Raw genomic sequence first — 15,867 nt, 5'->3', positions numbered from 1 at the left:
GAAATTTCTCCAAAACTGACTTATGCATCTCCCTAAACCAATACCAATAAGCTCTAACACATTCATGAGAGATCAGAAGGTGTGCCAGATAGTGGTCGGCTGTATCCTAAAACCTATCAGTAACTGTCAAGTAATGGAAAAAACAACTCTTTGAGCCTAGAAGCATACCATAAGTAATAGGAGCAGCCTTAGCGTGATTTCTGAAATCGACATTTATTTGTCTTTACTGGCATCGCCCCAAGTAGGACTCGAGAACCGCCAAAATCCGCACATCGTAGCCAGTATGAAGCTTTCCTGTTTAGAGTTGATAGACGACGGGAGGGAACTCCGACAGAGGCCCTCCTGCAAGTGTTGCTGAGTCCATAATCTGACATGCTTGATCAAATGAACTACATGCTCTGACTACCTGTCTCTGGAATGAGAAAGAATTTCTCGTAGGTTTTGAAACACCTCAAACTCATCTTGGTATATACGGCGTGTCTCACCTGTTTCATTATGCTGCTTACTTACAGTAATTACCACTTATATAATATTACCACCGACTACAAGTATAATTGCTCTGACGTGGTTGTTCATTTTGGAAGTGATGGGGAAACACAAAAAAGTTAATTAAGACCATCATTTCTGTCAAAAGTTTTAACACTCTGAAAATCATTACCACATCCCATCAGCATCCTCAAAGGCCTTGTTTGTGTGCTTTTTTTCGTCATACTGCTAGCGATTCTGCTGTTTGTTTTCTCAAAAAATGACAATTCTGGTTAGATCTTTAAAATATCTGTCAAGTAGTCGGACACAATCGAATTGAAGTTCGCTGTTAATATTTGCTCGTCACCCAGGATACCACTGAGAATGAGTCTTGATGCTTCATAATGGAGGTTGCGACAGCACTATTCGTCATCGTATTCGTGTGCCCTGCGTGTGAGACCATCGTGATACAGTATTGTCTATTTATTGCAGTTGCACTGGGATAATCAGCTACCGACTCATTTGCGAATAGACCATTGAAAGGTTTTGGTACTGAATTATCGTCTGAAACTCCAACAAATTGATGACTCCAACCAACTCCAGGTGTAGAATTTGAGAAGTACTTTTACCTCTCCCGAGCGAGCTATAGTAATGGAGAAATCACAAGTTCCACATTTCCTGTGAGCTGAACCATCCAAATAACATACCACGATGCAGTAATACCTCCAATTTTCGGTATCTTCCCAAATCGAAGCGAATACTCCCACTTTTGAGGCTCTAAACCAAAGACAATTGCTGCGTTTACCGTCATCGTTCAGTGAACTGGAATCTTTACCTTATTTAACATTAGATTCGACAAGAAATTTCAAGGTTTTTCATGGATCAGCACAACTGATTTCCATATTTCCGCTGCTGCTGTTACCGTTACTACAGTGTCTCACAGCAACAATGCTACGATTACAGTTGCGATTATTTATTCAATCTCTGAAAATATCAATTTGCCATGATTCTGCGATAATAATATTATACTATTTTTTGAGAGACGACTAGTATATGAGAGTGTTAGGAAATTACCCAATGCCCTCTTGTTTCTGGGTTGGATTTGCTACACTTCAAGCTCAAAGTACGGCGGCTTCAAGTTTTAGTGTCTCGTTAAACTCTAGTAAACAACAGTATCCTTATCACGGAACGAGATGTGGAAAGGGCGAAATGCCCCTTTGTGAGGAGATATCGACTATGCGTGATTCTCATCGCTTCTATAGCAACTTTGCATCTCGAAAAAATCATACTCGGAACGTATACAATGAGAGCAAAGTAACCGCTGGATGCGTTGGAAATGAGAATCCGCACGATTCCAGACAAATACAGTCTTTCTCATCTAGAGTCGTAGTTCAAACACCAGGTAACAACAAGTAGAATATAAAGTGTTGAGAATTACTGAGATTTCTTTATTCCTGTTTCTAAAACAGTCTACAAATAGTTGTCAATTTCGATTACTGAAAGTAGCTCTCTTAAACATCTTTATCGGTAAATTGGTGCTGATTTTGATGCTTAATTATAATACTAGATCATCTTTTCAGTTCAAGATTTGTCGCCTAATATGAATACGACAGTTGATAGTTGTATTGCGGAATCTCAAGATCGAACTTTGTTTTAAATGAATCTCTCATATTCCGAAATATGAGAGATTCGTTGATGACTTTCTCTTTGTGTAAAGGGGAACAGAGAGAAAATAACTCGGGACTCGATACTCGAAGTGGAAATATTCTACTCCTCGCCAGGACGCAACCGAACAGAATTCCAGAATACCAAATGAGTCACAAGACCCTTTTGTCACTTCGAAGAATCCTTACACTTTCGATAAGTAAGCCTAGATTGAACGGTGAACCCCCACACAGACGTAGTTTATGTCAGCTTCGGGGGCGGTCCCCAGAACAGGAGATTTCGCTTCGAGCGTAACGAGCCACGCGAACCAATCACAAGTCGGTGCACCCACAGTAAAGTACGAAGCCACCCTAACAAAAGCTTACGTGCATTTCAGTTCTCCATGTCAGACGGAAAAACTGGTCAAGACTTCACTCATTCGTAACGAGCAAAGCAAGAGAATGGGGCCGCACTTGTTTTCCACAAACCTGCGGTTTTGCGAGCTATTTGAGTGGCCCGAAGGATAAACGGCTTTGTAACACGACGTCTCGTTCCGTTTTGTCCCGTGCTAGACGTCCAATTATACGTAAATGAGGGTCTATCGCATATTGAGGCTCGCAGAATTTGATAGAGAAATCCAGATAGACGATTGTAACGAGAGTATGGAGCCGTAGTCTTGGAAACAACTCCCTGGCAAAAGCTGATTGAACGCACGATCTGGACAATTGTGCAGACCAGCACTTTCAATATAAATATATCTAGAAGTCCTGCTTTAATCAATCACTCATCAACACCAAAGACTATCATCTCTTTCACATCAACACAATCAGCCAATTGTCAGCCAATAAACAAACATCTCAACCAATCAAGATGTCCAGACCTCAAGTTCTTCTCGTTGCTTCATCAAGCACTCAGGGCTGGTATTTGGTTCGTCATTTTCTCTCCTTTTGCCTCTCAAATCTTTCCTCATCTGGATAAGATCTAACAATTTGCAACAGCCCGAGTTCGCACATCCATACAAAGTCCTCTCGCCACACGTCGATCTCGTTATTGCCTCGCCCAATGGTGGAGCCACAGTCCTAGACCCAGTCTCCTACGAGCTTTTTAAAGAGGATGCGTACTGTATGGAATTTGCTGCAACTAAATCAAAGTTATGGCTAGAGACCAAAAAGCTCTCCGACTATACCGGTCGCTCTAAGGAGTTCGCCGCCATCTTTTACATTGGAGGTTTTGGACGTGAGTACTTCCTAAAACAATAACAGACAAAGTCTGACTGACAACCCTCAGCCATGTTCGATCTAGTAGACAACGAGGTCTCAACATCCCTCATCAGAGAATTCCACGAATCAGGCAAGATTGTTGCGACGCTCTGTCACGGAGCTGCGGCACTTCTTAACGCCAAACTCTCTGATGGCACACTCCTCGTCAAAGGAGAGAACATCACCGGATTCAGTAACGCGGAGGAGATCGCCGTGGATAGACAGAAGGACATGCCATTTCACCTCGAGACATATCTGAACAATGCCAGTGAAGGAGGTTACAAGAAGGCTGAGAAGGCTTGGGATCCACTTGTGGTGGTGAGTGAGAAGAAGAAGCTGGTGACTGGGCAGAATCCTGCGAGTGCTGAGGGCACCGGTGAGGCGCTTCTGAAGATGATCAAAGAGAGTAGTTAGTGAGAGTTTAAATCAGATATTCTGAGCGTGGAGTAGGTACCTTATGATTTATGAATATAGATTTTTGAATTTATTCTAGAAATTTCGATCAGTTGACAGATGAATCCGGTATCTTCAACCAGTCCTTACTCCAAACCAAGACAAACATTTCAACCAAGGCAGTTCCGCCACTAGAAAAAAACCAAAATTAGAACGCCTGAATAGAGGAATCGCTGTACTGTTTATGCAAAAATCCTTCCTGAATCTCCGAAGCAAGATAACCATGCCACCCCTTTTCGACTTCCTCTCTCCAGCTCGAAAACAACAACAATGCCTGAGGGCGGTCTGGCGCAAAGTAGTCGCCCGCAATTTCCTGATCATAAATGTCCATATGGAGATCTTCCAAACCTCCATGAGTTTCTTGTCTCCATGTTGCTCGTGCTATGACTTGTATCACTCGCTCATCGCCAGCGTCCGTTGCGCTGCCGTATCTCAAATAGAAGGACAAAAAGCGATCACTATCCCCACGCGGCATAAGCAGTGGAATAAGTCGCTCGCGGATTGGTCCGAGGTAGGAGTTCAGCGATAGTGGCGGATTCACACGGTCTTCTAGCTGACACATGATTTCAAGGGTGTTTGCTGAGGTGAAGCCATTGACCAGGCCTTCACGACCTATAGCGCGGAGTGCTTGGATTGTCCAATCTTGCCAAGCCCGTGAGTAACAACGTCGAAGCCCATGATGAAGCCAAATTGTGATTCCCGTATCGACAGCGTCGCAAGGTTTGTAAGGATCTTCAAACCTTTTATGTTCTTCAAGAAGACCGGCGCCGATACAAAGATTTTGGTAGACGAGTTTGAAGGCGTCCATCTCTATGGCCGCAGTGTCATCATCTGTGGTGGCAATCATAGCTAAAGCGCATCCTAGATAAGCGTTGTACATCGCAATATTTAGAGCGGTATCGCTGCAGCCGAAGTGAGCAGCTGGCGGTGGCATAGTCAGAGACTCTACGTCCATCGCATTCACCGCCTCGATAGCATCAAGCCCCTGACAAGGCGTGAAAGTTGCTGGGGAGTTCGCTCTCCACAAAACCATCTCCGAGTGAAAGCCCATTAGCTCGTCACGAGTAGGTCTCTCACTCGTTGGACACCAGCTACCCCAGACGACTCGGCTAAGTTTGTTGTGTGAGCAAATTAGCTGTATCAGGCGGTAACGCTCCGCTGCAACAGAATCGGATTGAGATGCCCCGGAAAACTTCAGCGATGGCCGGTTCCAGAATGGTGACTCCATCATTGCTAGGTCAGAACAGCGGAGAAAAGAGGAGCAAGAGTACGGTACTAGCTTCTGGGCGAGAAAATCCAGTCGAAGCATAGCGTCGTAAACTGGCACCATGTTGTTGACCTCTGTTTCGGACAGTTTGTTCTCCATGTTTCTAAGCAGCTGTACACCGGCCCAAAGGTGCCGGAAAGCACCCTTTGGATTTTCCATGAAACACTAACATGCTGGTCAGTCGAGATCTGGCTCCTTACTGAAAGATGATCTTACCTCAAAATAGGTCAGAAGCATGAGCACAACAAGAACCGCAAGCTTCTGATCCGCCAACAGATCCCCAGCTAAATGACTGGGCAACAGGTGCAACGTCTTTCCATACGACCTCAATCCGAGAACCCGAAATCTTGCAGCTTCTTGTGCGCTTTCCTGCTTGCAAGCAAGCAGTGAGGAACGATGCATAGCACCGATAGCTAATAACGCTTCGTAGACGATGTCAACTCCGTAAGACATCTGAGCAACCTGATCTCGCCAGAACGTAATATGGTCATTTCTGAAGAGCCTGACCACAGTCGTAGTGACAAAGTGGTGGTAAAGAGGCAACTCGTCGTGCCTCCAATTTGTGTGCCGCCACGATAGATCTGCAATATCTTCCCGTGGCGGTGACTGGGTGTTTGCACGACTATTGGCACGGCTTGTTGACTTTGATGGACTGCTTGGAGCTCTTTGCAAAGGTTGGTATCCCTCACATAGAAAGTTCGCTGCCTTACACCGATGGCAGATTGGACGGTTTTCGTCACACTTGACTCTTCTCCTTCTACACGTAGCGCAACCAGTTCTTACTCGTTTATCAGACATGTTTCATCGAATTTGGCACTCCTTTCCGTAGTTGATGGGCCGTAGCGGGAGTACAAGTTGACTGTCAGTTTGGTAATGATGTTTGGTTTAAAAGCCAGTAAAAGCTGTATTTGTTCGTCTAGTTGTGGATATCAGTGAAGCTTATATTGTGTTGCGGGGATTCAATGTACGAAATCGCGAGAACCAAGATAAAGTGGTGTCCAGCCAGCAGCAAGCGAGAATACCAATCAGCACATGCTAAAGTGGGCTCAGGTACTCAAACGGCACGCTGTCATCTCAAGTGGAGCCCCTAAAAGCGTTTTAGTGGGGCCATATGTCTAGAGTTGGGGTGTCCCGGGGTCTGCCCTACTGCAATCCAGACCATCTTGGTATGTCATCAACTGACATTGAACTATCATCTGTGAATAAGTGTTGACGTACTAACACTTTTTGTGCTGATTTATCGATGATGAAGCTTTGAAAATCTACAATTTTTGGTACATGATGTCTGAGGACGCTAGCGTGTAGTTGAATGCTACTTTTCCCCTCTGGGGTTTCTATTTCTTTCAGAATGTGAGCTGCTAACCTTTTAGATGCAGGATGTTGTTAATCTCGTAAAACTAACGAAAGAGATTGAAGAAACACAAACGTCTCTGCATTGATCTTCACAGGGTGTGGTGCCACTGAAAGTTCTGGAGAATACACTCCTGGAGGGTCTGGATCATGTAGATTATGTCAGAATAAACGGCCGCAGACGAGTCCGGAAGCAATGAATAAACACGTACATTCAAACCCACTTGCTGTGTGCCCATGAACATTACTCTCTTCGGCGTTGTTCACCCCCGTCTTCAGTCCCGTACTCAGCGGAAACGAAACCGGGGCTGCCGACAAGTTGCTGACTTGGAAAGTCAGCTATTCTATGTCACGTTATTGGCCCGTAATTTCTGCAGAGTATCTACTCTCTGTTGCAGTTTATTTTTGGGATCGACAAGATACGAAAGACCAATTGGCTGTTTGACGACTGCAAATACTGCCTAGTCCTAAACAGCTTTGAAAAAGCATAAGCTTCAAGGGCTTTACTGTGCTCCTGCGGCACATAGGAGGCTATACAGCTTTCTTAAGATATTACAACCTGGAGTACCGGCCCGACTTTACTAGAGCACTTCGACATATTTCACCCTCCGCGGAAGTGTCTCTCCCGATGCAATGTAAACTGCTCAAAATGAGTTGTCAGAAGAATAATTCGATTAGCTTTTCGGTTCGGCCGATAGGATTGTAGACTGAGTGATGTCTCATATTGTGCGTAAGACGATTGCTAGGGATGGAGAAAAGGGGGGCTGGGGTTTGGAAAATCAGAGTAATCGAGGAGAATATTCTTAAATGATAGTTTGAAGAACCACAGAATTGTAGGCTTCTGATGTGCTAGAAAGCCCGCTTGATCTTAGGAGGGTTGAATTGGGGATCTATCTCGACTCTCGCTTACCGTCAGACCCCTATTCATACGAATTGTCTAAGATACCAAATTAGATCACATTCTATGCCTCAAGATTCAACGCTGGTCGCAAGAAGTTCATCTTGAAGCTAGTACCAACGAAACTTTACTTTCAATTGAACGAATTCTTCAATTTTTCGATTTCAAGCTTTAATCCCTTTTCTGTTTTTGAGGATGTTTGGGAAGACAATGTTGATTCAGTGTCAAAATCCTGCGTATGTCTTTTCCAAAGAATAACGTCCGTCCGGTTAAGCTTTAGATCAGTCGGATCCAACACGGGTCTGACTTAGGGTACTTGTTTCCGGGGGGGTCGCAGGGTTCCCATACTGGGCTGGTTCCCCCAGGTCTCAGACACCCAAGTAAACGAGCCTCAAACCTTGTTCTCTCAGAACACCGCTACCGGCATCTTGGTGCTCTGAGGACACTGCGCTACCGGCATGAACTCCGAGAACTCACGAACCAGTGTTGTGCCGTAGGGCAGACTTCGATCCACCAGATGAAGATAAGAAAGTGGTCAGTACAGTGCCAAATCCTTCCCCGCAAGCCACGCAAGCGTCGGCCAATGCAGACTAATTGCGGGACCTGATCCACAAGGAACGAGAAGTACGTGACTTCCATGACTAAGTTCTAATTCTAGACCGAGTTTCCAGAACCTTTATTAATAAAAGTCTCCACATCTAATGCTTGAACGCTATCGTACCTTATCTCGTATATCAGACGAGTAAAAAGAGAGTCATCAGCCGCAGCTAAGCTGCACACCCATGGCATTGGTACGTAGTGAAATTCTGAGGCTGAGTTTACCGACTTTCTGCAGGGAAATGCACTAATTGGCATTTGGCATTCCTCAATTGCACGGAAGTTGAGAGAGTTATTCCGCATGCAAAGCGTTGAGAATTCTCTAGCTACCTTGGACAAATCTTGGAAAGTTGTCTGCCTTGAGTTTGAGCATTGGCTCTAAGACCCAGATTACTCCCTTATCCCCTAAGGTGTTGAGAATTTCTTACTTCTGTTATTTGGACTTGTCCATTAGCATTGTACTTGTAAGTATGTTGACATAAGAAGCGTAAAGAGGTGGATGAACTGGAACTGCAGAGCCAAATGAACTGAAGTACTCATTCAATGAACTTCTTTGGCCCTAAGCGAGTTTCATGAGGCAACAGTCCATGTTCGAAGAACTCGAAAAATACATGACGTCGTTTCAAAATAAAAGAGTAGATTCAATTTGGAAGAAGTGCAGAAAACCCGAATTCATTCTCGCAGTGATGGCAACAGAAAACAGTCATTTTCCATTGATTGATGCTTGTTTGGAGTTGATTGAAAGTGAAGAGGAAAGTGTCAAAGTTCGAGAAAACTGACGTTCTAGAAGCATGCGAGTAGTAGAAGTGACTTACTTCATTATAAAAACTTCAAATAGTTACTTTCAAGGAGAAGATCAGTTGCATGTGTGTACGGCAAACATGCGAGTCTATTCTATTTTTAATAACAAGACTTGTTTAAATCTTTACACCTGGCGGTCGTGGGTCCGTAAGGTCACGAAATAGATAGCCAATTCAGGTGCAATCGGTTGATCTTATAATTTTTAGTCAACTCAGACAGCAATAGAGGTTGTGAAGAAATACCAAAATACTAATATTGACTCAAGAGTCAGGGTTTGTGATTTAATTTGAGGAAACAGATCGACATCATCTTTATCTCCTGTATCTCCAGATTCTAACTGTTCGTTCATCTTTCAAAGCAGACGGCTGGTTTTAGCCTTCAAAACTCCTTCCTCAAAACAACTTAGTCGTACGCTAGCAGATCATCTGTGGTAACAGGTCGTTACGACCTTCAGCGATGATGGTATAACGTAGTGATAAACAGAGCTAAAATGAGGTTGCTGAATTTCTGGGATGGTTTTCTGGTAGAAAAAGTCAGTTGTTATACCCACACGCGTCGCACAAAACAAGCGATAGTCGAAAGACGACATCTACTGAGGACGATTGATGAAATATCGAATATTTCGTCGATGATACAAAAGAAGTCGTTACTACCTTGGTAGCCTTTTGAAGTAAATCTGTATTATACTTACTTACCAGCTTTATATTATGCCTTTTGAATCATCATCTCAAGGAGGCTCACGGAAGACAAGACAAGTGTCCACCTGATCTTTAGACTAAAAAAATTGTTCTCGATTAGAGTTTAGAGTGATACTTAACAGCAATATTAACGGAATGTATGATAATGTGTCAAGCTAATCGAGAAAAGACCGTGTTTCGACTGCGACCTATTTTGTTTATGGCGATAGCCGCTCAGTTGCTCAAAATATATCGTGTAGTGACTTTCCCAAAGGCGGATAGGTGAATAGGTGAACAGGTAAAAGCTTGGCATATCACACCTTATTTCGGGAATCCAAGTTCCCGGAAGATGGGAACCTGTTATTATGACAGTGAATATGAAATTCAACATACAAAACGGTACAAAACACGCCTTTTGCTCTGGCATCGTCGCGACGCGTCGACTGCAATATATTATGGCACGAAGGGACGTTAATTTTTCGAATGCACTCACAGAACCATTTTTGGGCTTGAGCATTTGAATCAGATCTGATTTAAATCATCCAATATGGGGGACACACATGCGTCGAAGACCAGTGTATGGCCAACAAGAACGGATTCCATCAGCCTACAAAATCTCACTTTGCTTCACAATGCTCATTTGGCCACCGAAAGAAAACCGTCACCAACTCCCAGAGGATCTTCCAAAATCCGTTATCCGATCTCTATTCCCAAAAGTCCGTCTCTCAAAGGCGAACCGACACTCTCACAATGTCCAAGTCTGTCCCGCACAACAACCGCAGACACCGATCCTGCCTTCACTCCCGGGTCTTCGCCTGAAGAAAATGAGGTATTAAACAGACTCCATGGAGCATCTTGCAACTTGTTAACCGGATGTTAGGATTATCTCACAGCCCTGACGTTACGATCTCTCAAAGCAGAAATCATCGCGATAGATGCGGCCAAGACAGCTATCGATGCCAGTAAATTAGCCAGCGAGGCCAAGCTAGAATCTTTGAGCGCACAACAAGCGCTTAGAGATTCTGCTAGATTCGAGCGGGAGAAAACCAATGTTATAGTCCAGCTTAAAGCCAAGAAACATGTCGCAGAAGTCGAAGAGATGTTCGAGAATATAGGCAAGGATGTGAAGCAGGAGATGAAGGTGGAGGAGAAGAAGTTTTTCGATACGTGGGAAGATTATAGGGATTGGGAGGGCTATGCTGAAAAGCTAAGTGATAATTGCAAGGGTGACAAGGACATGAGAATCATGGACAATGTGGAGGTATCTAAGATCAGTGGGAGGACGAGGGGTGTCACAGTTTCCGTAATTGATGAGAATTTTGAGATGAAAGTTAAGAAGTTGCATCAACGATTGGCGGAGAGTCGTGCTTACCAAGCTCTTGAGGAGAGGAAGCAAGCGAGAGAAAGAATGGCGAGAGAGACACCAGTGGAGAGTGATGTGGCAGGCGAGGAAGTTAAAGCAAGTACACGTGAAAATAAGAGATGACGTGGAAGGAATGAGATACAGCTCGGCGCCCTTGGGAGTGGTGAGGTCTAAGTAAGAGACATAGGGATATACCGGTGGTTCGATGTGTAGAGAGATCATGTATACAGCCAACGAGCGATCGCTCTGATTCGAGTATGGGGTTCAGTGTTGTCTGCAATGGGAGATAGATAAAAGGCAACTTATGATATCTTTTATCAAGGGGTCACAAAATGAAAAATGACCAAATAGACTAGAATAATATAGATTTAGCACCAGACAGTTGAGTGTGCGTGGCAAGCATTTATCGCAGCTTAGAAAATTTGAGTTTACTCTCACAAATCGTCAACATCTATTGAAATTCCCACCAAGAACATTTAATTTTTACAGTCTAGTCATATTATTCGTTTTATCTACACAACCTCCCGGCAACTCGCGATTAGGTTGTCAGAACAGCAACCTCGTAATTTGCGAGCTCAAACCCAAAGACTCCCCCATCCTTAGCAGTCAAGTCTTGCACTCGCTTCTCGGTGGTCTCCACCACAACACCGGTGCCATCTTCTTTGTTCAGAGCATTGACACTCAATCCATCAGGGGCGCTCAGAACCGTCAGCTTGCCCTTCGTTCCTGCAGCAATACCATCAAACTTTACATTGAACGGAACGTTTGCTGTAGAATTGTAGATCGCAGTTTTGAAAACATATTTGGATGGGCCATTGGTCCCTGCAACCCAATATGCGGGACCGAAACTAGAATTCGAGACTGCAGGTACGGTTTCTTTGTGGGTGTTGCTCCCGAAGAGCTCAATCACTCTGTATGAGACCGAGAGTACGGTTTGTGCTGGATTGGCAGTAAAAGAGATGAGATCAGGCTATTAGTCACAATCATGTCAGTTTTTAATACACAATTCAAGAAGGGGAAAAGATACTTACAGCCCACTGGTATGAATTCAAGTTCTGGAATCCAGGCGCATAAGCCAAACCCATAACGGCATCACCATTCCTTTCAGCACCCATGGTCCAGACAGCTTCCGCTACAGCACCTGACCACACAGGATTTTTATACTTAGGAAGGTCCCACTCCACAGCTGAAACATTTTTCTTGTTTTCCTGGATAACAGCATATTCGCCGACGACTGTTTTGTGCTCACGAGAAACTTTGTCGAACTGTCCGAATCGTGATACTAAATTATCTGGACGAGAATAAATGTGGTAATCAGTCCACGATGCGGATGAACCAGATCCGCCGAGCGCAGTAAAGTCTCCAGTCGAAGAGATGATGGTCAAATTTGGGTATGCGGCGGTAATAGCATTGTAAAACATCGGGAAACGGTAGTTACTGTAGGATGGTCCACCGTTGTTGAGATTGTCCTCATTGCCAACTTCGACATATCTAAGGTAGAAAGGCTCTGGGTGGCCAAGGGAGGCACGAAGAGCACCGTAGGTTGTGTTTACATCGCCAAGAATGAATTCAAGCTCGTTCAAAGTGTCTTGGACCCATGGGGCCAAAGCCTCAGCGGAGAGAATATGGCCCTCTTCGGTTCCGAGGAACATTCCAGCCCAAACTCCCAAGATCGGCTCGACTTCAAGGTCTTCGCACCAATGGAAGTATTCGAGAAGTCCGAGGCCGTCGGTATTTTGGTAAGACCACGTTCCTGGTCGTCCTGGACGATCCTTGAGAGGGCCTAGCGTTTCGTTCCATCTCCATGGATATCGGGATACATCGCCCTCACTACTCATATTAGCAGCTGAGCCACTTCCATTTATCACGGCAGAAAAACTTACAGATTGTTTCCTCCAGGCATACGCAAGAATGTAGGATTGAGCGCTTTCAATGCCTCCATCAACTCAGGTCGATTCCCGTTCGGTCGATTCTTGTATGTTGGTGGAAACAAACTGATGAGATTGAAGTTGATAGACTCCCCAGAACAGTCAAACTGTATTGTAAAGGTATTGTTGCTGTTGGGTGCCGCTTCGCGTGGCTCTAGTTCGAAAGTGTGCTCTGTCCATTTTCCAGACTTCGATTTGGATGGGAGCACGGTATTGGCGAAAACTTGATGGGTGAGATTAGAGTGTAGACTGAGGCTGAATTTCCCTTTGTACGCTCCCATTGTCCAGAAACTACCAGTGTACTTTTGTTTCTTGACATCAATACCCCACCACCCAGGATTGGAGATTCCAATCTTGCCCTTTCCTGAGACATTGATAGATGTGGGCAATGCCTTTGATAATGGAACCGAGGTGTTTTGGAGAGCAAGCACAGCACCTCCGACTGGTTCCCAAGGGTATATTGTTGAAGGGAACGGAACGCTTCCCTGAAATGCTCGGTTTTGAATTAGCTCGGCATAGATACCTCCATCCCCGGAGTGGTTGATATCTTCGAACATAAGACCGTACATGTGAGGTGAGGAGGCATTGCCGCCTGTGCTAGAGACATGAATGTCAATTGCACTAACAGCAATTGCCGACAACAGTAGAGTACCAAATTGCCTAAACATGTTGATGAAGTTGAGGTGTGTCGCTGGAGTACATCGATCCACCGTGTGCAAGGGACAATATATATATACTCCAAAAAATCTCCTATCATATCTTGACTCGAGCGAGGCGGCTCAATCGTCGCCAGCGTCACATCTTAAGTTCAACTAATCGGCTCAATCGCCGGGTCCTTGGGGCGAGGGGTTTTGTTGTGATCATCAACCTCCACTCATAGCCGCTCGAAGGAAATCGCAGTCTCAAAAGAAAAGATCCAGGTACCAGCATGAGTAGTAAATATACGAGGCTATATGGCGTCACTCTATTGCCGTAGCTTTGTATGTACGTCGTCTAATATCCATTTATTCGAAGCCTCTGATTGAAGCGCATGTCATATGCAGGACGACCCGGTAATTTTGACATGCAGTTGCGGGATCAGATCGAGGAGAAACCTTAAGTCGCTTAAGGTAATGAACGGGCGCGGGGAAAATGCTTCGGTCCGGCACATGTTCCACGGGAAAATAATAACCTCTCTTTCGAATCCACCGGACGAGATTCTTATTGGTAGCACCGCTCGTAAGGTCTACAAGGAGAAATCATCGACGGCTGAGAAAGCGGGGAAGCGGGGAAGTGTGAACTTTGACAACCTCAAGATTGACATGAAAGGAGCGGGGAGCAGAATGGGTCCTGTTAAATTTCAAGGTTAGAATGTTGTATTTACGAGGTACGCGTAGCTGAACCGTCGCCACCAATCGTGGCCGATGTTGGAATGAAGACTTACTCCGTGGGTCTTTCTTCATTATGTTCTATCTTCGAACTTAGAGGTGTCATAGCTGCTGGTGAAGACGGGCTTGAGAGCAGTACATATATCATTACAATTAGTTCGAAGAAGTGCTAAAATAATATCCATCCCACAGATATAAGTAATCATCAAGAACACCACTGATCAACCCAGGCAGCCTCTGGCTCGTACTATGCAAAAATCCTTTCGTTACATTTTCGTAGAACGCTCCTCTCATCGCCCACCATCCCATAGCCCAACCTCTCTTATTCCACTGCTCCTTCTCGAGCGGCGTCGTTCGTAAACCATCTTTCCGTAGCTGGCGCGCGGCATATTCTATGCTTAAGCCAAGCAACCAAGGCTGCCAATCTTTCTTGTCCCGACTGCGAGACATAGCTATCGCATAAACGACCGGTTGAATGATGTGTAATACCTCAGCAAGCTGGGCCGACCCACTGACTTTATTCAGTAACGCAGATGGTGCTTTGATATCGTCTGCAGTGAGGACCTTTGAGAGAAGATATGATGATATATCCCCAGGGTTAGGAATATCAGGTAGACTCAGACCTGTGCGTTTCATTCTATATTCTTTTCTTTGCGGTGATGGCGAACGGCCTTCTAACTCAGCCTCGAGCTGAGCCTCCTCGTCTTCAATCTCGGGTACAGGTTCCTCTTCCGCGATGACTTCTCGCTCAGGCAGCGCGGGTGTAACGAGCGGTCGCAAGTTGGTTATCTTCAACAAAAAAAGTCGACATATAGCTTTCACAACCTCTAATACCACTACAACACGCCAGCGTATTCTTTCTCCTTTCCGTTTGGCGGTCATTTCCCACAATAGCTCAGTATATTGAACTATAGATAAAAGTGTCGCAACTCGTCTATAGAATTTGCTTTTTTGAATCCAGAACTTCGTATATCGGTTATGGGGACTCTGGTGTTTAGGCATACCAGGTAGTTTGCTGATCGCGCGCGTGAGAAGCGTATCGTGGTACATCGAGAGGAGTTGAATGGAGGAATGTAGAGATTCTGACGCGAGTTCTGCATCGCGAAATCGACCGGGTATAATGTATGTTAATGAGCGTAGCGCAGACTCAATCTGGGTTACTGAAGACTGATGCGTCGTGATGAAGTTGCCATAAAGTGATAGCCATTTGGGCGGGAGTGTGAGGGCGTGGGGAAGCTTCGAGGAGAGGGGCTTATGGTCCGCCATTGCGACGGTACAGGATGGCGCAGAGGCCTCGGAGGAGAAGGAGTTGTTCTAGCTAAATATGGACAGATGTGGACTGATGCGGTATCCGGGGTCGTTGTCGCTGCTTCGATGGTGTTTGCTGTTCTTTGGATGTCAAGTTGAAGCGATTTGGAGGAGGCTGGTATTGAACGTGACAGTAGCCTCGGCTCGCGGAGGACAAAATGAGTGGCAGTCACCTACCCGTAAATCTTAAACTAGTTAATAAGTTGACTTCGAACAGAGCTTAAAAAGTCTTATTTACTTAAAACAGTTGACGAAAGGTATAATGTTCTAAGTTAATCCACTAAATTACGATATTTCGTCAACTTAGTCGAAGAACTCTTCTAGTTCGACTGCCACTTATTTTGTGCTCCGCGAGCTCGGCTTGAATAAGTGGGTCTGGGGGAGTTGCTGTTAGCTGTTTTCGGCGATAAGATAGCCTAACTGGAGTTTGTATGTTCGACTTCTCTTTCGACATATTTCCTAACAGCAACAACCACGTCGCCACCTCAAA

General features: G+C 44.9%; 5 protein-coding genes across 5 annotated transcripts; 2 read left to right on the top strand and 3 right to left on the bottom strand.

Annotated features, from left to right (window-relative positions):
* Positions 1–2,979: 2,979 nt before the first annotated feature.
* GLAREA_09143 (Class I glutamine amidotransferase-like protein) lies at positions 2,980–3,782 on the top strand (the record flags this gene model as incomplete). The annotated part of the gene is made up of 3 exons (XM_008078104.1): positions 2,980–3,036; positions 3,108–3,345; positions 3,397–3,782. The coding sequence occupies 3 exons, from the start codon at positions 2,980–2,982 to the stop codon at positions 3,780–3,782; spliced, it is 681 nt and encodes a 226-aa protein (XP_008076295.1).
* Positions 3,783–3,969: 187 nt separating this feature from the next.
* On the bottom strand, positions 3,970–5,886 carry GLAREA_09142 (Zn2/Cys6 DNA-binding protein; the record flags this gene model as incomplete). The annotated part of the gene is made up of 2 exons (XM_008078103.1): positions 3,970–5,253; positions 5,305–5,886. 2 exons carry the CDS (start codon positions 5,884–5,886, stop codon positions 3,970–3,972), a joined length of 1,866 nt encoding a protein of 621 aa, XP_008076294.1.
* A 4,072-nt stretch (positions 5,887–9,958) lies between these two features.
* Positions 9,959–10,897, top strand: GLAREA_09141 (uncharacterized protein; the record flags this gene model as incomplete). Its single annotated transcript, XM_008078102.1, has 2 exons — positions 9,959–10,240; positions 10,292–10,897. 2 exons carry the CDS (start codon positions 9,959–9,961, stop codon positions 10,895–10,897), a joined length of 888 nt encoding a protein of 295 aa, XP_008076293.1.
* Positions 10,898–11,312: 415 nt separating this feature from the next.
* On the bottom strand, positions 11,313–13,370 carry GLAREA_09140 ((Trans)glycosidase; the record flags this gene model as incomplete). The annotated part of the gene is made up of 3 exons (XM_008078101.1): positions 11,313–11,744; positions 11,806–12,604; positions 12,658–13,370. 3 exons carry the CDS (start codon positions 13,368–13,370, stop codon positions 11,313–11,315), a joined length of 1,944 nt encoding a protein of 647 aa, XP_008076292.1.
* Positions 13,371–14,222: 852 nt separating this feature from the next.
* GLAREA_09139 (uncharacterized protein) lies at positions 14,223–15,335 on the bottom strand (the record flags this gene model as incomplete). Its single annotated transcript, XM_008078100.1, has 1 exon — positions 14,223–15,335. One exon carries the CDS (start codon positions 15,333–15,335, stop codon positions 14,223–14,225), a length of 1,113 nt encoding a protein of 370 aa, XP_008076291.1.
* Between the last annotated feature and the right edge of the window lie 532 nt (positions 15,336–15,867).

This window comes from Glarea lozoyensis, assembly GCF_000409485.1.
Source record: "Glarea lozoyensis ATCC 20868 chromosome Unknown GLAREA1, whole genome shotgun sequence".
In the NCBI taxonomy this organism is placed as follows: Eukaryota; Fungi; Ascomycota; class Leotiomycetes; order Helotiales; family Helotiaceae; genus Glarea; species Glarea lozoyensis.
The sequence above is the reverse complement of the archived record's forward strand: the minus strand, read 5'-3'. Positions and strand labels throughout refer to the sequence as shown.